This window comes from Hypanus sabinus, chromosome 14, assembly GCF_030144855.1.
Source record: "Hypanus sabinus isolate sHypSab1 chromosome 14, sHypSab1.hap1, whole genome shotgun sequence".
NCBI classification, from domain to species: domain Eukaryota; kingdom Metazoa; phylum Chordata; class Chondrichthyes; order Myliobatiformes; family Dasyatidae; genus Hypanus; species Hypanus sabinus.
In genome coordinates this window covers 79,941,475-79,965,968 of record NC_082719.1, presented here as the reverse complement: position 1 = coordinate 79,965,968, position 24,494 = coordinate 79,941,475, and the positions used below count along the sequence as shown (strand labels likewise).

At 39.2% G+C, this 24,494-nt stretch overlaps 1 protein-coding gene across 1 annotated transcript in view; it reads left to right on the top strand.

Annotated features, from left to right (window-relative positions):
• Positions 1-24,494, top strand: part of pik3c3 (phosphatidylinositol 3-kinase, catalytic subunit type 3) — a 111,003-nt gene that overhangs the window by 72,460 nt on the left and 14,049 nt on the right. Inside the window, exons 18-22 of the mRNA XM_059989514.1 lie at positions 583-652; positions 6,068-6,132; positions 7,520-7,604; positions 15,651-15,725; positions 17,853-18,021. Of these exons, the coding sequence (XP_059845497.1) occupies positions 583-652; positions 6,068-6,132; positions 7,520-7,604; positions 15,651-15,725; positions 17,853-18,021 (464 nt within the window). The remainder of the gene's footprint in view (positions 1-582; positions 653-6,067; positions 6,133-7,519; positions 7,605-15,650; positions 15,726-17,852; positions 18,022-24,494) is intronic.

Below are 24,494 nucleotides of genomic sequence, written 5' to 3'. Positions count from 1 at the left end.
TGGAGCTTTTTAAATTACTTGGATGGCTTTTTTTAAAAGAGCTACATAACCACGCCCAAAATCTCTCTTGTGAACTAACTATAGTTCATATACTTAATCAGGAAGTAATGCAGAACCACAAGATACAAGTAGGGCAACATGATTCATTTACATTAGTTTGCCCATGTTGTAAACCTCTGTGATTCTTCCTACTTAATTAGTCAGATGTGTAGATAATTTCTTGATCTGATCTATTTATTTAGTCAAGTTTTGCTTTTTTAAAAAAGGCATCCAGATGAACGAGGGGACTTCCAAAAGGATTCAGTTCCCTCAAATTTCCAGTTTTCTTCTTCCTTCCTCTTTATCTGTTCTTTGTACCCAAACCTGATTGTAGAGTTCCTAAAATATTTACGTTTAGCATTATCGGGATTTTCATTGAACTTAATTTCCTTTTCACTCCTCTCACCAGGAAATCTAGGGCAGTGTCCATTTTGCATGACTGTATACTTATAGGTCAGTAATTTATATGACTGTAAAAGATCTATGTTTAAATAGGAAAAAAATGTCTTTATTTCTAATAATGTTATCTTGCTTCTATTTCAGCTTTTGCGGAAAGAAAATCTTGATTTGAAATTGACGCCCTACAAGGTGTTGGCAACCAGTACCAAACACGGTGAAAAAATTTTTTCTTAAGAGATCTGTATACCTGTGTATATTCCATTCATTTATCATATAAGGAAATAGTTGCATTTGAACTCAGGAAGCATAGAGAATCAACTGAGTTTGAGTAGATTATTCAAATTGTTTTTTTTTTCTTTTTAAGATCATATATTTTGATAAAATGAAATTAGTACTTTAAACAGAACTGCTTTTAACATTTTATTTCCAAATCTGGTCCGATGTCAAAAGGAATTCATCCTGTACTTGGTAAACTACTTTTTCATTAATTTACAGGATATGGGAGTCACAGGCAAGGGCTACATTGACTTTCCTTCGCAAATTGAGAAAATGCTCGTCAGACATTGTGTTGAACTCTATAGACCTTCTTTCTATGTATTTCTATATAGAAAGGGGTCCTCCCCTTTAGCATGTCCTCCCCATGTTCCTGTCAACTATATTAATTCTACTCAGGATTCCCAACTACACTAGTGGCCAATGAACCTACCAACCTCCATATCTTGGCATGTGGAAAGGAAACCAGAGGACCTGGAAGAAACCCATGGGGTCACAAAGTCAGCATTGGAGTACTGGATTGAGTCCAGTTCACTGCAGCAATTAAGCACTTGGAACACCTCTGTGCCACTGTGGTTGAAAGTACCACTATAGTGCTGTTGGATACTAAAATACAGAATTAATTCAGCTGCCATGAAGGAATAACTATATTTCCAAGTCAGAATCATGTGTTGGTGGGGAGCATATAGATACAGGAGTTGTCATGGGCTTGCTGTTCTGATTTTCCTATGTGATAGTAGTTGCAAATCTCAGACCTGCTGTTGGAATAGTTTGACTGATTGAAGTGCATGTGGCAGCTACATATGCAGGATGATTAGAGCAATAGATAAAGGTGTCAGTTGTATTATCTGTAGTGTTGAATTTTGAGGCACTACATTCAAGCAGGACAATGGAAAATACTCCATTGCACACTTGCCATGTGCTAGCGAGTTGGCAGCAATGAAGGTAAATGACTTGCATCGATACCCAGCCTTTGATATGGGTTGTCCCTGGCCCAGACTCGCAGACACTGGGCCCTTGTCTTCTGGACACATTGACCCAGGGGATTCAACCATCAGGCCTCAGTTTCCAGATTGCCTGGGTTTGGTCTTTGACCTACAGCTTCAACTTTTGGCTTTGACTCCAAGACTCAGTGATCACAGACTTTGAAGCTTCGACCTTGATCTCTGGGCTGGGTTAGCCCTCTGACCCTGGGATGGAAGAGTTGCTGTCCCATGTGATTCTGGCCTACATGGAACTCCAATCTCAGGACTCACCAACCCGAGAGGCTCACCTATCCTCGTCTGCAGGGTCCACAGACCTGACCTGTCCATGAGTATCACTGGTCTTCTATTGCAGAGCATTCCAACCTGGACTGCAGCTCCTGGTTCTGACAATTAACTCTCTTCAATCCTGACCTGTCCCCTAACTCCCTGTGCTATTCCAAAAGCCATCACTATGAACCTTCAAAAAAAAAACTATTAAATCTGAGCCACTACATTGATGGACAGTGCAGTTTGGCACCATCTTATGTAATTATGAAGGTAGATGATCATGAGGAGTGTTATAAAGTTGAATAGCATACCCTCATTTTTCAAATTGTCATCAATGTTTGCATTCAGGAAAGTTTCCTCAATCAATATATAGAGGTTGCAACTATAGAGAGTGTGATACTGGGTCTCCTATTAGAGAATGAGACAGGGCAGATGACGGAAGTATGTGTAGAGCACTCTGGATCTAGTGATCATAATTCTATTAGTTTCAAGATAATCATGGAGAAAGATAGGTGTGGTCCTTGCATTGAGTTCCTAACTTGGAGAAAGGCCAATTTTAATGGTATCAGAAAGGATCTGACAAGTGTGGATTGGGACAGGCTGTTTTCTAGCAAAGGTGTGCTTGAAAAGTGAAATGTTGAGAGTACAATTTGTATGTTCCTGTCAGAATAAAAGGCAAGGCTAATGGGCTTGGAGAGCCTTGTTTTTCAAACAATATTGAGACCTTGGTTAAGAAAAAGAAAGGTGCATAGAAAGTATAAGCAGCACAGAACAAATGAGGTACTTGAGTATAAGAAACGGAAGAGAACGTTTAAGAGGGAAATCCTGAAGGCTAAAAGTTGGCATGTTTTTGTTCTAGCAGACAAGATGAAGGAGAATCACAAGGTCTTCTACAGACATTAGGGCAAAAGAATAGAAAGCAATGAAATTGTTCCTTTTAGAGATTAGTGTGGTCATCTGTGCATGGAGCTGAAAAGGATGGGGGAGATTGTCAATGGTTTTTTTGTATCTGTATTTACTCCATTAGACCAGAAGAAATAGGACCAGAATTAGGTCATTCAGCCCATTGAGTTTGCTCCACTATTTCATCATGGCTGATTCTGGATCCCATTCAACCCTGCCTTCTCACCATATCACTTGATGCTCTGACCAATCAGGAATCTATCAACTTCCACTTTGAATATACCCTTGGACTTGGCCTCCACTGCAATGTAAGGCAGAGTATTCCACAGACTCACTACTCCTTGGCTAAAAAAAATCTCCTTACTTCTGTTCTTAAAAAGTCACCTCGAGTTCTGCATACCCCCCCAGAGGAAACATTCTCTCCACATCCACCTTATATAGTCCTTTCAACATTCGTAAGTTTCAGTAAGCTCCCCAAGCATTTTTCTAAATTGCAGTGAGTATTGTTCCATTTGTACAGATCACACCTGCCCTAGAAGTGGTCCCAATTATCCAGAAATCTAAATACCTGCCCCCTGCTCCAATTCTTCAGCCATGCATTTATCTGCTATTTCATTCTATTCCTGTCCTCACTGTCGTGTGGCACAGGCAGCAATCCCGAGATTACTACCCTTCAGGTACTGCTTCCCAGCTTCCTTCCCACCTTCCTGTATTCTGTTTTCAGGACCTCCTCCCTTTTTCTACCTATATCATTGGTACCAATATGTACCACATCTTTGGCTGTTCACCCTCCTTTTTCAGGATATTGTGGACATGTTCAGATGCATCATAGACCCTGGCACCCAGGAGGCAAACTACCATCTGTGTTTCTTTTTCACATCCACAGAACTACCTATTTGTCCCCCTGACTATAGAATCCACTATTGCTGCTGCCATCCTCTTCAGTTTCCTGCCCGTCAGAGGCACAAGGCCAGACTCCTTGCCAGAGCCACAGCTGCTTCCCCCATGTTGGTCCTCCCCACCCCATTCAAAATGGAGTATGTATTGTTGAGGAGGTACTCAGGAGACAAACCAAAGTCTATAGAACTGAGGCAAAATAGCAGTTAGGTCATTGGCCATATACAGATCATTAAGAAGGAGGCATTTGTTGCCTTGTGGCAAATTGAACTGGATAAATTCCCAGGTGCCTGATAAGATGTCCCCTCAGCCCTAGTGCAGAATTTGCAGGGGCCTTAGAAGAGATATTTAAAACATCTTTAGCAACCGGTGAGGTTCCAGAGGATTGGAGGATAGCTAATGTTGCTCTGTTGTTTAAGAAAGGGTCTAAGAAATAGCTGGGAAATTATAAGTCGGTAGGCTTGACATCAGTACTGGGTAACTTTTTTTTAAATATTGTTTATTTAGAGGATATTGGAAAGTATTCTGAGGAACAGCATGTGTAGATATTTGGATAGACAGGGACTAATTAGAGATAGTCAACAGGACTTTGTGCGTGGTAAGTCATATCTAATCAACCTTATAGAGATCTTCGAGGAAGTTACCAAGAAAGTTGATGAAGGAAATACAATGGATGTTGTCTATATGGATTTTAGCAAGGCCTTTGACAACATCCCTCTTGGCAGGTTGGTCAAGAAGGTTCAGTCACTTGGCATTAGGATAAGATGATATATTGAATTCAACATTGACTTTGCAGGAGAAGCCATAGAGTTCTTTCAGATGGTCACATGTCTGACTGGAGGCCTGAGTGCCACAGGTATCAGTACTGGGTCTGTTGTTGTGTATCATTATATCAACAACCTGGATGATAATGTGGTAAACTGGATCAGCAAAGTTGCAGACGACACCAAGATTGTGGATGTAGTGGACAGTGGAAAAGCTAACTAAGTTTCTAATGGAATCTATACCAACTGGAAAAAAGGGCTAAAAATAACAGTTGGAATTTAATGCAGACAAGTGTGACAAAGTGTCTTGTACTTTGGTAGGACAAACTGGGGTAGGACTTGCACAGTAAACAGTATGGCACTGAAGAGTGTGGTAGAACAGAGAGAGATCTAGGAATACAGATCCTTAATTCCTTGAAAGTGAGTCACAAGTAGATGGGGTCATAAGGAGAGCTTTTGGCACATTGACCTTCATAAATCAAAGTGCTGAGTACAGCAGTTGGGATGTTATGTTCAAGTTGCATAAGACATTGCTGAGACCTAATTTGAGTATCAGTTCTGATCACCTACATACAGGAAAGTTATCAATAAGATTGGAAAATTGCAGAGAAAATTTACAAGTATATTGCTGGGATTTGAGGACCTGAGTTATAGGGACAAGTTGAATAGGTTAGAACTTTATTCCCTGGAGCATAGGAGAGTTAGGGAAGAATTGATAGACGTATGCAAAATTAAGGGGGATGGATAGAGTAAAAGCAAGTAGGCTTTTTCATCTGAGGTTGGTGAGACTAGAACTCAAAGTCATGGGTTAAAGGTGAAGGAAACATTTAAGGGGAACGTGAGGGGGAACCTCTTCACTTAGAGGGTGGGAGAGCGTGGAATGAGTTGCCAGCGCAAGTGGTGAATGCAGGTTCAATTTCAACATTTAAAAGACATTTGGATAAGTACATGGATGGGAGGGCTATGGAAGGTTGTGGTGTGGGTGCAGGTTGATGGGACTGGACAGAATAATAGTTCAGCATTGACCAGATGGGCCAAAAGGTTTGTTTCTTTGTTCTAAAAATAATTGTACAATCGCAAAGTATCATATTAATTTACGAGTCACACAATGAAATTAGAATGATGCATGTATGTAGCAATAATAGGCTATATGGTAAACTGAAAAGGTAATGTTAGATTCTTTTTTTAGGCAGAATAAACAGTTTGGAAGCATATTTCACTGTAAATTCAAATAAACCAGTGTTTACCCTATTAGTACACTTGGTCAGGGAAAAAGTCCGTGAGCAGAATTTAATGTATTTAAAATTGTTTCTGTGCCTCACTTCCACTTCATGTACATGGTGAGTAGGTAGTTTAATCGAGTTTGTTCACACCAAGCATAGGAAAAATTGGGTATACTTCTTGTAAAACAAAGAGAGCTGCGATATTTGGCAACTTTTAAGCATATTTACATTGAATGTGGCATGTCCTTATATAAAAGAAGTTTTACATTAAAATTGCACTATTTTTTTGTTCAGTAATATTTAAACTCTTTTTCAGGCTTCATGCAGTTTATTCAGTCAGTACCTGTAGCTGAAGTATTGGCTACAGAAGGAAGTATACAGGTGAAATATAACTTGTAATTTTCTATTTGTCTTTAAAAATAGTTAAGTTCCATTTCATGGTTTCCTCATTTGCCTAAAATGTATTCACTCTTTTTAAGCAGCAACACTTCAGATATATTTGAACTTTTTTAACAGTGGTTTAGATCCCTGAACAGCAGCTTTAAATTCTAATATTTCAGAGTATAGGAGATAACATACAAATAAAAGAATCTGAAATGGTTCTGCCATCTACAGCAGTAGAGATACTTCATCTGTCAAGCCACATTGACTCTTTATCTAAACCTCCTCTATTGGCTGCTCTCCAATTATTGTAAACTAGGTCATCTCATGGTGCTCCCTGACTGCTTAAATCTGTTATATTTATCTCATACTAATTGAAGTAAAAAGGAAACAATTCTTTAACAATTAATTTAATATAAGGCATGTGCATTTTCAAAGGATAATTTTTAATGTTTTCATCTGTATTACTGGAAGTAGGAAAAATAATGACTACGTGCAATTCCCAAGTAGCCAGATGTTTGTTTTTGTTTTTAATCTTTTGCCGTGTGTTAATTTTTTGTTTTGTTTTAAAGATTTATACCATTTTAAGCAAAGGGTTCCCTTCTGTCAAAAGGATTTTTTATTTCTCTTTCTTCCCACCACCACCCATCTTCCAAGCAGTAGCGTAAGCTATTTTGTACTGCTAGTTTTAGTGTCAAATTTTCAAGTTAATATATCAAAAATTTTTGTCACATCTGCAACTGTGTATCACTGTTTTTACAAAATCATTTCTACATCATCTTCCGAATATTTCTTGAATAATTACAAAACTTAAAATGAATGTTCTTTAACAGAAAACACGAGGAAATCTGCAGATGCTGGAAATTCAAACAACAACACACACAAAATGCTGCCTGGCCTGCTGTGTTCCACCAGCATTTTGTGTGTGTTGTTCTTTAACAGAATCTGTTTTCTATTTTTTAAATAAAGGCTGACATTGACTTTTATTTATAAATATAAAGTGTAATATCTGATTAGTAATTATTTTTAACTGGATAGAGTATATTTGTCTTAAAATATAACAATGTTATCTCCAAATGCATCAATCTTCTTTAAGGACATTTACAATAGCAGTGAGTTGCTGCATCCAGGTTTCTTTCCTGTAGAGGAAGCTGCACCAGAAAAGGGTTGAAACATTTTTCCGGTTTCAGTTTAATTTTCTTTTACATAATCTTTGCAAATTTTGTGCTAAAATATCACAATAATATAGTAATTAAGGTATGCCTAATTGAAATCCCATCTGTAAGGGGAGGAAATTGCATGTGTTGCTCAAGAAAATGGGTTGTTAATCCAAACTACAGCTCCATGAAATCCCTATTCCTAATGCTGTCAACACTACATTTTTCAGAATTTTTTCAGAAAATATGCCCCGAGTGAAAAAGGGCCCTCTGGTATCAGTGCTGAAGTAATGGACACTTATGTTAAAAGCTGTGGTGAGTATTGTTATTGTAATATTGTATCTAATATGGTAGAATTGTTGAAAAAAAATCTTTCATTCAGCATTCTGAGTTGGAGTCCAAATTTCTATTTATGGAGCGTGGCTGACACATCCAGGTGAGCACACGGGGAGATAGCATACTCGACCACTGCTACTCTCCCTTACGCAATGCTTGCAAAGCGTTCCTCCACCCTCCATTTGGAAAATCAGATCACTGCTCCATTTTCAGGTGCCAAAGCACAGGCAGAAGTCAAGTCACTTTTTATTGTCATTTCGACCATAACTGTTGGTACAGTACACAGTAAAAATGAGACTGTTTTTCAGGACCATGGTATTACATGAAACAGTACAAAACCTAGACTGAACTACGTTAAACTAAACACAGAAAAAAACTACACTAGACCACAGACCTACCCAGGACTGCATAAAGTGCACAAAACAGTGCAGGCATTACAATAAACAGGACAGTAGGGCAAGGTGTCAGTCCAGGCTCTGGGTATTAAGAAGTCTGATAACTTGGGGGAAGAAATTGTTACATAGTCTGGTCGTGAGAGCCAGAATGCTTCGGTGCCTTTTCCCAGACAGAATGAGGGAGAAGAGTTTGTATGGGGGGTGCGTGGGGTCCTTTATAATGCTGTTTGCTTTGCGGATGCAGCATGTAGTGTAAATGTCTGTAATGGTGGGAAGAGAGACCACAATGATCTTCTCAGACAAAAGGCGGCCATAGTTAAAACTGTCTACTGTTGGTCCGACCAATCGGCCTCCATGCTGCAGGAGTACTTTGACGTTGACCAGAATGTCTGTCATGATGAGGATGTCTCCCAAGTTCATGGAAGGGGTCACGGGTTTCATCCGGAATTACATAGAGGACGTTGATCCCCATAAATCGATTTGGGTCTTCCCAAATCAGAAACCCTGGATCAACAGTTCCGTGTGAGCAGCACTGACAGTGCAAGACAGAGCTTACATTGCTAGTAATCAGCAAGAGCTCAAGAAATTCAGCTACGATCTGTGCAAAGTCATCAAGGCAGCGAAACAACAATACAGAGACAAGATTCAGACTCAACTTTCCACCAACAACAGATGTGGCTTATGGCAAGGTCTGCATTCCATTGCTGACTTCAAAGCTAAATGCAGTGGAGTTTCCAACATCGATGCCTCTCTCCCAGAGGGGTTAAATATTTTTATGCTCGATTCAATGTCGCCTATTCAGAGCCCCTGATGAGACCTGCAGATGATGTGACCAGCAGCTTGTTCATCTCATGCCAAAGTACGCAGGCGTTTCCAATGGGTGGACAGTTGCAAGGCTGCGGGAGCAGACAGCATCCCTGTTTGAGTACTCCTTATATGCACGGCACAACTGGCAGGTGTGTTTACAGACATTTTTAATCTCTCTCTCTCTCCCACTGTAGAGTGCCCTCCTGCTTCAAAGCATCCACCATTGTCCCTGTACCTAAAAAGACCAAGGTAACATGTCTGAATAACTGGTGTCTTGATGCATTCACCTCAATTATAAGCAAATGCTTTGGGTCAAGGACTACATCTGCAACATGCTGCCACCCACACTAGACCCCTACACAACCGGTCGACAGATGATGCAATAGCCATAGCTGTACACACTTTCCCTACACATCTGGAGAAGAGGGATGTTTATGTGAGAATGCTGTTCTTGAACTACAGTTCAGCATTCAGCACCATAGTTCCATCCAAGCTCAACAAGAAGCTTAAATATCTTGGCCTTCACCCTGTCTAGTGTAGCTGGATTGTGGAATTCCTGTCAGGTCGCCAGCAGGTGGTAAGAGTGGACTCCCTCACCTCCACCCCTCAGACCCTCAACACAGGTGCCCTTCAGCACCCACAGCTCCAATCTGCTAATTAAATTTGCTGACGACTCTACACTGATTGGAATAATGTCAAATAATAATGAGAGCCTACAGAGAGGAAGTTATCACCCTGACTAAGTGGTGTCAAGAAAACAATCTCTCTCTCAACATTGCAATAACAAAGGAGCTGTTTGTGGACTACAGGAGGAATGGAGACAGGCTAACCCCTATAGATGTCAATGGATCTGGTGTTGGGAGGGTGAACAGCTTTAAGTTCCTTGGCATAAACATCACCAAGGATCTTAAGTCGAATGTACATACTGACTGTGTGGTTAAAAAAAGGCATCTTTCATCTCAGATGGTTGAAGAAGTTTGGATTGGCTCCCTAAGTTCTAGAACTTTCTATAGGGGCACGACTGAGAACCTCCTGACTGGCTACATCACTGCCTGGTATGGGAACTGTACTTCCCTCAATTGCAGGATTCTGCAGAGAGTGGTGCGGACAGCCCAGCACATCTATGTTGTGAAATCCCAACAATTCAGGATGTTTTCAAAGATGGGTGTGTAAAAAGGGCCTGAAGGAAAAGATCCCAAGTCACCCCAACCACAAACTGTTCCAGCTGCTACCATCCAGGAAACGGTACCACAACATAAAAGCCATGGCTAAGAGGCTCCGGGACAACTTCTTCCACCAGGCCATCAGATTGCTTAATTCATGCTGATGCAATTGTATTTCTATATGATATTGACTATCCTGTTGTACATAATATTTATAATTGCACATTGCTCATTTGAATGGAGATGTAACGTAAAGATGTTTACTACTCATGTATTTGAAGGATGTAAGTAATAAAGTCAATTCAATTCATTCAAAACAATGTTTTTGTATTATGAATTTTCAATGAGCATTTGATTAAAATGCTACATTAATGAGAGAATGTAAATACAAAGTTGGCTATTTGTCTTTGGTAATGTGATTAATGTTTTGAAATTAATGGTAGAATCTGAAAGGGCACAACACAACTGCCACCATGTTCTTCATTTAGCATTTGCGACTGGGATAAATTTGTCTCCTATAGGCAGCAAATTTTATGTAATGTATATTGTCTGTGAATACCAATTTTTTCAATCACAGAAAATGATACATATCTACATACATCTATACCTCAAGTGATGCTGATTTGTTTTCTAAATTGTGAAAGATGTCATTTCGTGCAATGCTCTTGCATAATGAAAGTATGTGTTAATAGATGGGTAGTAATATTAGGGCTCATAACCAAATCTTAATGCAGATAGCATGCATCAGCATTAACTAACAAGTTAACGTGCTAGGAGGATTCAAATCAGATGCAGTTATATTTATAGAGGCCTGTATGCTATAGGATATTGATGTGTTTATTTTTCTAATCTTGTGTAGTCCTTTGAAGTTTTATGGTGTAGTAAAAAGAAGCAAAGATTGTTAATTTGTTGTAAGGCTTGCTCCTTTTGCTCCTCGGTGTGCGTGCTATGACGGTTATCTATGTGGAATTGATGAAAAGTAGCAAGGATGAGGAGAGATTCATCAAGTATAGCCACTTTCTAGTGGGGCACAAGTGGTCTTAGCCACTATTAGTGTTAAAAGTGTAAATCAGGGAGCAATGCCTTTAAGAAGAACTGGTCCTGTAACTAGAATGCTACATGTTGCAGCTATAGAAAAGGGGCAGAAGCCCAAAACCAGTGGCTAAGATCACAAAGAGTTAGCCATTTGCACTTTTCCACATTAGAGATGCCTGAAATCCAGGGTAGCACACACAAAATGCTGGAGGAACTCTGCAGGTCAACCAGTATCTATAAATGTGTATTGTTGTGTTGCAGAGTTCACGGGTGCTCAGTAGACCAGAACACGAGGCGTGTCCTGACAAATCGCAGCAGTTAAGACAAGGATGGGGTTTGATAACTTCCCAATGGGAAAGAGTGCAAATAAATGCATTGCCACTGTGTTAAGGCAGCTATTTTTAATCTCTGAAATGTACCACAACTTAAGGGCTGCCAGTTCTTGAATGTGCACCTGGCACATATCCATTTACTGTCATATACAGATGAAGAAAACAATGGTTATTTTAAATCAGTTGATTTGCCCTCTACGTATGAGCCACCACCCCAAGTCACACCTCTAGCAGGCAAGGGCTATGTTTGTCCTTTGACTCCAATTTGAGATCCAAGGAGAAGCCTGTTTTCCACATGACTTTTCCTGTACTGGTGTTCTAATAAAATGTTTCCAATTGTCTGATGCGGAGCTAGTGGATGTGCTTTTATTGATGGAGGATGCTGATGAACTTGGCGTGCAGCTTTAGACCACAAACTTGCACTGTAATCAGGTTTGGGACAGCTGGCTGACAAGCAGCAAAAGGGGTTGGGTAGATCATGGATGTTGAGGGCAGAAAATACAATTACACTGACTCACAAACCTGTACAGGCCTTTGGTTAGGAGGCATCTCAACAGAGGCCTCAGTTGGTTTGGGTCGACCATGGATGTTTTGTCCTGGCTATCTAGATATGAAAGTCAGGGCAACTCAATATGGAAAGCAAGTTGTTATCGCTGTACCAAGCTCCCCCTCTCCATGCATCTGATGAACCCGAAGGAACATCAGAGACTGATAAGTTAGGCTTCAGCGGTGTTGCAGGAATTGCCAGTGTTGAACTCAACATAGGACTGCCTTGGGACTCCAGCTCTGGAACTTTCTCTTCGGATATACTCCCAAAGCCTCCCTCATGAGTGGGTGTAGCCGCGAGGCAGCAGAGGTTTGAGATCAGAGTTTTCCTTCTCCTAGATGAGCTGTCAACCACAGCTGACAAGCCCCATCTGCCCAAAGCAACTTGCTTTCAGGTGCCAGTAACCTGCCCTTTGCCCTTTCTCTTGTCAGTAGAAATGCTGGGCTTAGCTAAACCATATGTGAAGCCAGGAGGTGAACGTGGTTGTCAGAGGCTGTTTGAGGCGCACACCATTGGGAACATTTAATAGGTGGTGGGAGTATTTGACCAGTTATTGATGTCTGTTTTTTAAGAGGCATATTAAGGCGTTGACAGGAGTACATGAGAGATTCAATAAGATGGTTGAGTAAAAGTTTAGGTATAACGGGAAAATGAGAAAACAATGTTAAATGATTTAAATGCTCAATTATAAAAAGATTTGTTTAAGGTAATAAGTCAGTCAATTAATAAAGGACAGCACTTAAAAGGGAAATAAATAAAAGTGGCAATAGAATACCACTGAGGTGGAAGTAAATTTTATGATAACTGGAAGAGCATAAATATTTTGAGAAATAAAAGATGTATGAGGAAGGTGGGGGAATGGTCAAAGCAACAGCTAGAAGTGCATTTGACAGAGAAGGTGTTTGCTCCTTTACAACTTGTGTTCTTTTTGTGGAAAGGGTCCTTAAAATTAACATTTTTTGTCAAGTGAATCATCCACACTGTACATTAGGTAAATTTTGGAAGTTAAAAGGGAGTGATGTACCAATTAAATAGCACATTACCGATTTTTCATACTTGTGTCTTTTCACAAAAAAAATCAAAATTTTATTCATAATTAACTAAGTATTGTTAACATAGTAAACTGAACTCCACCATGGACTGTCCCAAGCCCAGCAGCGAATAGAGAAGGGTTGGGCATGGTACTAGAGACCTTATCTCATAAAAGCCCAGTGCTTCTAGAAATGCCAACAGCAGCTCCAAAGACCTCATCCCAAGGAAAAGAAGAATTTTCAAAGATGGACTATACCAGGGGACAACTTGAAAGACTGGCCCAGGACAGAGCAATCTGACATGCTGCTGTTGGCAGCTTATGCCCCAGTAGGAGTGATGAATTAAGGAAAGTAGGACTTAGTAAATTAAGCGGTGTTATCCATATCCAAAAGCCAATCTGATTTTTGCCAAATATCTGATTAAAGTAAAAGAGTGGTGTCAGTACATCTAAAAAACAATGGGAGACTGGAGTTAGTTTTAAATAGCTGAAGATTAATAAAATGATTTCTTTTCTTCCAGTGTTGCCACATTACTGCTATAAAAATGTGGTTATTCTGCTGGTAAAATAATTCCTCAAATAATAATTATTGGATTTATATTAGTTTTAAATGTGCTCCATATTTCCTTCAATGCAGTTGACCTTTATATGACTGACCTTTTTAATCTATACATTTATTCATATTATGGGATGTGACTGTCATTAATCATATGAACATTTATTGCCCTTTCCTAATTATCCTTGGATAGGTAGTGGTGAGTCACATGAAATGGTATGCCCTTCTGATAAGAATATACCATGTTAGAGCAGTAGGGACAAACTGTGCAGAAGGTGATGCTCTTGGGTGTCTGCTGTCCTTGATAAACTGGAAGCTGTGGGTTTTGGCAATACTGTCAGAATAGGTAGGGTGACTAACTGCAGAGCAGTATGCAAATAGTGCACATTGTAGCAGCAGTGCACAATGAGAGAGTAAGTGTTTTGGATGATGAACAGAACGCCAATGGGCTGCTTTGTCCTGAGTGTAGTTGAACATTGAATATTGTTAGAGCTCTGCTCATCCATGCAAGTATTGTGGAGCAGACTGGATGGGCCAAGTGACCTAATTCTGCTCCTATGTCTTAAGGTCTTAAGTATTACATCAAAGTCAAAGTTGATTTTATTGTCATTTGCACACGTATGCACAGATGCAATGAAACTTCCTTGCAACAGAATCATAGGCAAATAACATCATATAAGCAGCATTCACAAAAAGCAAAAAGTAAATTAAACATTATTTATTTTTGCAAGAAAACACAATTAGAACAAAAAAGTAAAGTCTATTTTAGTGCAAGGCTATCATAGTATTGCTAAACTGAAGTGATTAGGGTTTTGCTGTTTGGGTCAAGAACTCTGGTTGATGAGAAGTAGCAGTTCTTGAACCCAGTAGTGTAGAACTTAAGGCTTCTGTACCTCCTGCCCAAAGATAGCTGTGAAAATATGGCATTGCCTAGGTGGCAAAGATCTTGGATGATCGATGTCTTCTTGAGACAGCGCCTCCTATTGATTTTACCAATAGTGGGGAGGGGTGGTGTCCATTATGTATTGGAATCCTGACTTGTACCTTATATTTGAGAAAAGGTTTTAAGAGATATCAAAAGCCAGTCCCTCATGTCCTACTCTTGTAATTGGGACTTAGTGATGGTACTGCTATTGCTTGTCATGGATAGGAAATTAGATTCTTTTATTGATCCTTTGCCAAGCAATTATATGGTTCAAAGCAACACGTACAACACGTACAATGAGCATTCCATGTTTTGGGCTGAGACCCTTCATCAGGACTGAAGACAGAGGGGACAGTCCTGACTTCTTCTGTCCTGACGAAGGATCTTGGCCTGAAATGTTGACTGCTCATTTCCACGGATGATGCTCGACCTGCTGAGTTCCTCCAGCTTGTAGTATGTGTTGCTTTGAACCACAGCATCTGCAGTGTACTTTGCATGTTCACTAATTTATGTCTATACAGCATGATCTGTCATGAGCAACAAAAATTTAGATTTGCAGCCAAGTTCGTCATGCACACAAAACCCCATATCCACCCAGGCCCCCATATGTAGAAATGTGCATTTGTAAATTACTCGTTACGTATCAAATGATATTAGTTCTTGATCAAAATTTTTGTGTTCTATTGTGTCACCTGGAAATGATCCTGTTGCATGCAGTGCTAATATGTATTTATATTTTAAAAAGCCTTCATTTGTTAGTGAACCACCATTAAGAATTGTCTGCATTTGTGTTGGGTGGTAGACCTCTTTTATTGACTTGTAATTCATTTCCTCATTTGGAGTAAAAAAACAGGGAGACATAAATTAGAAAGTAAAATTAATTAACACAAGATTAGAATAGATGAGTGTAAAATGGTTACAGTAAGTATATTAGAATACATTATCAGAGAGGAATCTCAAAGAATTTAAGAAACTTAAATGCTGCGATGTTTTTTTTATTTAAATTCTAGTATGTCACTGGACAGGGTGTCATAGGGTAGGTTAATTTTAAGGATATTCACTGGGTTAAGATTAATGTTTCAATAATGATTATATTTTACTTTATATTGACAACAAAGCAGTGGAGCTTTTCCAGTATTGTATTTGGTAGAAAATGGGAGTTTTCCTAAAATTCAGTAATATTATTGTATTTCTGTGTTCAGTGATGTCTGTTTCTCTTTTTATTTTATTGACAGCTGGATATTGTGTGATAACATACATACTAGGAGTTGGAGATAGGCATTTGGATAACCTTCTATTGACAAAGACAGGCAAGTTTTCTGGGATTACCCCACATTACCCTCTGCAGTCCAGAATCTTTATCATTTTTGCTTCATAGCCTGAATTTTTATTTATAAAGTACATTGTTCTATGTGCGTGACTTGTTTGTAGATGATTTTAATTGAAGACTTGGTTTGTCTTAATATTAGAATCACTTCAAACAAAGGTTCAGCAGAGGGCAGTGCATGCCTATTATGTGACATTAAAAGTGGTGTAACAGATTTCTGTGTTTCAATAAATTTGAATTGCATTTTTACACAGACCTGAAAATATTGAACAAATAAATACCGTAGATCAATGAAAAGATTTAATAGAAAAATCGTATCTATGTGTTTGAGTTGGAGTGGAAAAATTAATACTTAGGATTGATTTTGGACTTGATTTATAGATGTGCAAATGTTACATTGGCAGTCATTTCTAACCTTAAGTTGTTTTTTGTGTGTAGATATATATTTATGTAACAAGAGTTAGCATGATCATATCTAAAATATAAGGGTGTGTGTACCTTGAAAGAGGAAAACCAGGCATCCTAACAAAAGTAGATTATTTTGTTTGTGATAATTTCAGATATTTTGGTACTTTTGAAAAAACATTCACAACTTTTTCTCAATTTTCAAGAGAGACCAGCTTCAGAATAATAAAACATATACATTATGAATATTTGGCTCAATGTGCAGCACTATATGTATTCAGTTGTCCCCTATATTGATATGCTGGAGTTGAAATGATTGATCCTCGCAAGTGCAATCTATCAGTTTTGTGCGATTATGTTTGTCAGCATTTATAATAAACCACTTTGTATGACAGATCTTCTAAGAAATCTCCTGAGAATAAACTGACAGTTCTGGCTAAACACCATAGGAGCCATGTTTTCATGCTGTCCCCCTTCAAGCAGGTTTGAAAGGCCAGATAAAGTTCCGGATAATGGAACATGGTAGCCAAATTTTAAAGTTCTTGCATACCTGGTCTTTTCTAAATTACCCCCTTCCCTATGCTTTGAACTGAACAATTTAGGTTTACTCATTCCTTAGTACAGTCACTGGGGAAAAAATGCACCCTGATTTCTAGTATTTTACTAATGTTTTAATAGTATTTTTTTCATTGCTTGTTTTGACACAAAACATATTGACATATGACTTATAAATCTTTTAACTTTGTCATTCATTTTGTTGAAAATATCCATATCCATGTTTTTTTCTCTTGCTTGCTCTACTTTCATTGTTTATTTAAATACATCTGGATAAAGGAAATCAGTGGGTCACCATGAGCTCAGTTGACTGAAATGCTGACAGTTAACATTGAATTTTTGCAGCCCTTTTTCTGTGTAGCTGCTGTTAAATTAGTACCCAAGGGAAATGTGCAGAACTGTCGGGCAGCATTTATTTCTGGAGGGATTTTTGCTTGAGTGCTCAGAATGAGCTTATCACTCAAGATGGTAAAAGAAGGAACTGTGTAATGGAGAAAATACTTGACTGTACAAAGGAAAAGTTACTGGTTGGGTGGTCAAGCCTGTATTTGATCTGTAAAGCACAAATAGATCAACATTCTAGTGTTTCATATTTTGCATGCTGTAGGTTAAGATGAATCTTCACAATATGGCAGCAACTCTTTTGTGGTTTGGGGTGAAATTGATTTGTTAAAAATGAGAGGGAGATGAAACCTGTCTGGGAAAGATTATTTTTCTCATTTTGCCAGAGGGTTTGCTGAATTGAATAAGGAGTAGAATTGATTACAAGTGTAGAAATAAACATGGCAGAGTTGCTATGGACTGCTAATAAATTTGAAAGTTATTTTTAGATATTTACATGATATCTTCTTTGCAAAATCTATAGTTTTAGTTTGTGATAAGAGGCTATGCATAATAGACGACAATACATTTGATTTTTTGGGATATGGGGCATAAAATAAAACTCCAGGAACTGTGCTCCAAAAGCACTACAAACTAAACCATGTGTCAGATATGAAGCTTACTTGTTCAGTGTTAATACAGACATTGTGCCAGAAGTTTGGTGATGTGCCAATGGCCAGTTTCCTTCAACTGATAATTTTCCATTGAATGTTGAAATTGTGCTCGTCCTACTTTATCATTAGCAAACTACATTTTTGTGCGACTGCAGGGAAACTGTTTCACGTTGACTTTGGATATATTTTGGGTCGTGACCCTAAGCCTCTTCCACCCCCTATGAAGTTAAGTAAGGAAATGGTGGAAGGAATGGGCGGAATGCAGAGTGAACAGTACCAAGAATTCCGTAAGCAGTGTTACACTGCTTTCCTGCACCTGAGAAGGTAACTCAGTCCTAACATCTTTGTTGAAATATAAAGAGTACAAATACTTTAAGGTAGGGTTACAATGGCATTTGTAATTATACATCGTAACCATACCAGTGTACACTAACTATAGTCATGTTGCAATGATAAGTTCAGATTGTAAAGAAAAAAATATTCCATTTAATAGACCTCTTTCACATTCTCATAACAACATAAAAGTGCATCATAGCTAGAAGTCCTTTTGAACATAGAACATAGGCATAAAACTGTATAGCACATCAACAAGTCATTTGGCCTGTGAGGATGTCAAAATAAGCCAGAACTATCTGTCTACATAATCCATATTGCTCCAGCCCTGCAAGTACTGTTATACATCACCATTGTATCTGCTTACCATCTTACTTTCAGTCACTATTTTAAAAAAAACTTACCCTGCACATCTTCGAACTTGACCCTCTTACCTTAAGTGATCATTCTTATAACATAGGAAAAGATGGCTTCCAACTTTTAACACAGTGTAAAAGTGCAATTAACAGTGAGGTAACTGGTCTGCAATCTTTCAGTGATGCAATGGCAAGGGAGTTGTTTTCCTCCCAATTGAAAGGGAGAATATTGCATCAGCTTATAATGTTTCCTGAAAGGAAACATGTCAATTAATGCAGCACTCCCTTTGTTGTACAACAGTTCTGGTGGATGAATTAATCCTAGACAGCTATTAAACAACTTGTTTAAGTATCCACATTCAGAGACCACTTTATTAGGTACATGAGTGTACCTAATCAAGTGGCCAAAGGAGTGGAACCCAGTGTAGTTTTCTGCTGCTGTAGCGCATTCACTTTAAGGTTTGACATGTGTTTAGAGATGCTCTTCTGCACATCACTGGTGTAATGCATGGTTATTTAAGTTGCTGTTGCCTTCCTGTCAGCGTGAACCAGTCTGGCCATTCTCCTCTGACCTCTCCCATTAACAAGGCATTTTTGCCCATAGAACTACCACATTGGAAGTCTATTGTTTTTCACATCATCTTCTAAACTCTAGAGACTATTATGCATGAAAATCCCAGGACATCAGGAGTTTCTGAGATACTTAAGCCACTCTGTCTGGCACCAACAGTCATTCTATGGTCAAAATCACTTCAGTCACATTTCTTCCCCATTCTGATGTTTGGTCTGAAGAACAATTGAATTGCTTCACCATGCTTGCATATTTTTATGTATTGAGTTGATGCCACATGATTGGCTGATTAGACATCAGCATTAACAAGCAGGTGTACCTAATAAAGTGCCACTGAATGCATGCCCAATAAGAATATGAAATAAAACTAAACTTCAAGAGAAAAACATTCCACAGTAAATTTATAAATAAGCCATTTAACTTGCTTTTCAACAGTGTGAGATATTGGACTTCATTGCAAAACTTCTATGTTTCAGCACCTCCACATTCTCCAATCCATGGCAGTGTCTAGACGTCCTTTTAGTTCAGAATCATCATAGACTTTACTCGTGAAATTTGCTGTTTACAGTGCAGACATAACAAATTACTATACATAGCAATAAAAATTAAATAGTGCAAAAGAAAAACATTGTGATAGTATTCATAAGTTCATGGAGTTTTCAGAAATATACTGGCAGAGGGAAAGAAGCTGTTCCTAAAATATTGAGTGTGCTCTTCAAGCTCCTGTAGCACTGCCCTGATTGTAGTAATGAGAAGATGGAAGCCCAAATGGTGAGGTTCCTTAATTATGGATACTGCCTTCTTGAGTCACCAGCTTTCAAAGATGCCCTCAATGGGGGGGGGGGAGGCTTGTGCGTGTGATGGAGCTGGCTGAGTATACAAATCTCTGAAGTCTCTTATGACCCTGTGCATTGGCACTACCAAATTAGGCACCAATGCAACCAGTCAGTGTGCTTGCTCCATAGTGCATCTGTAGAAATTTGCTAGTCTTTGGTGACATACCAATCTCTTCAAACTAATGAAGTAAGCCTGCTGACTTGCCTTATGGATTTAAGATCTCTCTCCCACTTTTCATTATAATACTGTTCACAAAGCTTGGCTTTTTTACGTGTTGCCATTTCCGTGTTACCTAACAGATGGGAGAAGGCTGGATAGATGTGTGAGATGATGAAGAAGATGAAAGTTTAGAATTATGATGACAAGTTAAAATTGGGGTTTTTCTAAATTTGCAAGTCAAGGGTGTAAAAAAAAAAATAGGAATTATAGATCATGTAACAGCTGTGGAGAGAATCAGTTTTTCTTTTTCAGATGAAAGACCATCAGAATCGGGCAACAGAGTAAACGTTACTTTTAGTAGCAGAGAGGGTGGAGGAGGGGTTGATAAAGTACATAAGTCACCTGGACCAGAGGAACTGCACCCTAGGGTTCTGAAAGAGATAGCATTAGAGATTGTGGTGGCATTAGAAATGATCTTTCAAAAATCATTGGACTCTGACATGATGCCAGAGGACTAGAAAATTGCAAATGCTACTCCACTCTTTAAGAAAGGAGGAAGGCAGCAGAAAGGAAATTATAGTCCAGTTAGCCTGACCTCAGTGATTGGGAAGATGTTAGAGTCAATTGTTAAGGATGAGGTGATGGAGTATTTGGTGACACTGGACTAGATAGTACAAATTCAGCATGGTTTCCTTCAAGGGAAAATCCTACCTGACGAACCTGTTGGAATCCTTTCAGGAGACTACAAGTAGGATGGATAAAGGGGATGTAGTAAATGTTGTATATTTGGACTTTTAGAAGGCCTTTGACAAGGTGCCACACATGAGGCTGCTTACCAAGTTAAGAGCCCATGGTATTACAGGAAAGTTACTAACATGGTTAGAGCATTGGCGGATTGGTAAGCAGCAGCGAGTGTGTATTAAAGGATCCTCTCTTGGTTGGCTGCCAGTGACTAGTGGTTTTCTGCAGGGGTTGGTGTTGGGACCACTTCTTTTTATGCAGTATATAAATTAATTAGATGATGGAATAGATGTCTTTGTTGCCAAGTTTGCAGATGATATAAAGATTGGTGGAGGGACAGGTAGTGTTGAGGAAACAGGTAGGATGCAGAAGGACTTAGATTGGGAGAATGGGCAAGAAAGTGGCAAATGAAATACAATGTCAGAAAATGCATGGTCATGCGCTTTAGTAGTAGAAATAAATGTGTGGACTATTTTACAAACGGGGAGAAAATCCAGGAATCTGAAATGCAGAAGGACTTGGGAGTCTCTGTGCAGAACACCCTGAAGGCTAACTTGCAGATTGAGTCGGTGGTGAGGAAGACAAATGCCATGTTAGCATTCATTTCACGAGGTCTAGAATACAGGAGCAAGGATCTGATGCTGAGGCTTTATAAGGCACTGGTGAGGCCTCACCTTGAGTATTGCGAACAGTTTTGGGCCCCTCATCTTAGAAAAGATGTGCTGGCATTGGTGAGAGTCCACAGGGAGGTTTACAAGGATGATTCCAGGAAGGAAAGGGTTATCATATGAGGAACATTTGATGGCTCTGAGTCTGTACTCGCTGGAATTCAGATGGATGCGGGGGGATCTCATTGAAACCTTTTGAATGTTGAAAAACCGAAACAGAGTAGATGTGGAAAGAATGTTTCCCATGGTAGGAGTCTAGTACAAGAGTGGACAGCCTCAGGATAGAGGGGCGCCCTTTCAAAACAGAGATGCTGAGAAATTTCTTTAGCCAAAGGGTGGTGAATTTGTGGAATTTGTTGCCATGTGTAGCTGTAGGCCAGGTCATTGGGTGTATTTAAGGCAGAGATTGATGGGTTTTTGATTGGACATGATATCCAAATTTGCTGGGAACTGGGGTTGAGGAGAAGATTAAAAAAAGGATCAGCCATGATTGAATGCTGGAGCAGATTTGATGGGCCATATAGCCTAATTCTGCTCCCGTGTCTTATGGTCTTATAAGGACCATAGGAATATTTCTGATGGGAGAAGATAGAGATACAGTGCAGATGAGTTGTAGTCATCATAGATAGTTGGAAGGAAAGAAAAAGAACTAAGCATGAACATAATCACAGAGTCAGTTTAAAAACAAAAGAGCATACAAGTATACAAGTTGCAAAATGAGCACTGTGGGACATGTGCAGGCTGTGCTGATAGAGAAAAACTGAGCCATTGTTATATATTGGTGACCTACAGCAAAAGAGGGAGTGAGTTAGCTAAAGCTGAATTGTGAGTCCAAAAGGCTCCCATGTATTCAAATGAGGTGCAATTTTTCAAGCTAACATAGATCCTCATTATGTCCACAGACGGATAGGTCAGAGTGGCATTGCGATAGAGAATTAAACCTGGAGGTAGGAGAGCTCATTGAACACAGGAGTTTCATAGAATGATCATTAAGTCCGAGTTTGGAGTTCCCATCATTGAAGAGGTGGTTTCTTCATTTTGAATGCTGAATGTGGATAGTGCTCTAGACTGGAAGAAGTGCACATAAGTTATTGCTTCACTTGGAAGGACTGTTTGGATCCTTGGATGGTCATAAGATATAGGAATTAAGCTATTTGGCCCATCGAGTCTGCTTGCCAATCCTGATCTGCCAAGGCTGATCTGATTTTCCTTTCAGCCCCAGTCTCCTGCCTTCTCTCTATTTCCCTTCATGTCCTGACCAATCAAAAATCTATCAACCTCTGCCTTAAATGTGCATAAAGACATAGCCTCCACTGCTATCTGTGGTAAAGAACTTCCTCCTTGTCTCCATTCTAAAAGGACACCACTCCATTCTGAGCCTGTGTCCTCTGGTCTTAAACTCACTTGCCTAGGAAACAATCTCTCCATATTCACTCTATCAAGGCCTTTCACCGTGCAGTGGATTTTAGTGAGGTCACCCCACATTCTTCTGAATTCTAGTGAATGTAGCCCCAGAGCTATCAAACGCTCTTCATATGGCAAGCCATTCATTCCTGGCACTGTTTTTGTGAATCTCCCTTTGAACCCTCTCCAGTTTCAACACATGCTTTCTAAGATAAGGGCCCTAACCTGCTTGCAATACTGTACTCCAAATGAAGCCTCAACAGTGCTTTATAAAGTTTTAATATTACATCGTTGCTTTTATATTCTAGTCCTCGTGAAACCAATGCAAGCATTGCATTTGCCTTCCTCACCTCAGGCTCAAACTGTAAATTAACCTTTAGCGAATTGTGCATAAGGACTCAAGTCCTTTTACACCTCATTTTTTTGTATTTTTTTCTCTACTTAGAAAACAATCACCCCTTCCATTTCTTCTACCAAAGCGCATGACCATATACTTCCTGACACTATTCCATCTATTTCTTTGTCCATTCTTCTAATCTGTCTATGACCTTCTGTAGCCTCTCTACTTCCTCAAAACTACCTGCCCCTCTAATTATCTTTATATTGTTTGTAGACTTTGCAACAAAGCCATTAATTCCATCATCCAAATCACTGACATATAATGTAAAAAGAATCAGTCCCAACACAGGTCCCTGTGGGCACTACTAATCACCAGCAGCCAACCAGGAGAGCTCCTTTTATTCCCACTCTTTGCCTCCTACCAATCAGCTACTGCTTTATCTATGCTAGAATCCTTCCTGTAATACCATGGACTCGTAACTTTTTTAGCAGCCTTTGGTACCTTGTCAAAGGTCTTCTGAAAATCAAAGTACATAACATCAACTGATTCTCCTTTGTCTACCCTGCTTGTTATTTCTTCAGAGGATTCCAACAGATTTGACAGACGAGATTTTCCTTTGAGGAAACCATGACTATGGCCTATTTTGTGATGTGCCTCCAAGTGCTTTGAGACCTCATCCTTAAAAATAGAGAGCTATGGGTAACCCTGGATAATTTCTAAAGTAGGTACATGTTCGGCACAGCACTAGGCCAAAGGGCCTGTTGCTGTTGGTTTTTTTGTGTTTTTATGTTAATAATTAACTGCAACATCTTCCTTACTACTAAGGTCAGACTAACTAGCCTATAGTTTCTTTTCTTCTGCCTCTGTAAGAGTGGAGTGACATTTACAATTTTTCAGTCTTCCAGAACCTGGTGATTCTTGAAAGCTCTTTATTAATGCCTCCATGAACTCTTCAGCCACCTTTCGGAACTCTGGGGTGTATACCATTTGGTCCATGTGACTTAGCTATCTACAGACCAATCAGTTTCTCAAGAGCCTTCTCACTAGCTATGGTAACTTCACATACTTCATGATCCCTGATTCCTGGACTTTCCACAGTGAAATCTGATGCAAAATACTTATTCAGTTCATCTCCATTTCGTTGTCTCTCATTACTGCCTCTCCAGCATTGTTTTCCAGCAGTCCAGTATCCACTTTCACCTCTGTTTTACACTTATGTATCTGAAGAAACTTCTGCTAACTACTTTATTATTGGCTAGCTTACTTTCATATTCCACTTTTACCTTCTTAATGACTTTTTAGTTGCCTTCAGTAGGTTTTTAAAAGCTTCCCAGACCTCTAATTTCTCACTAATTTTTGCTCTATTATATGCCCTCATATGGCTTTTA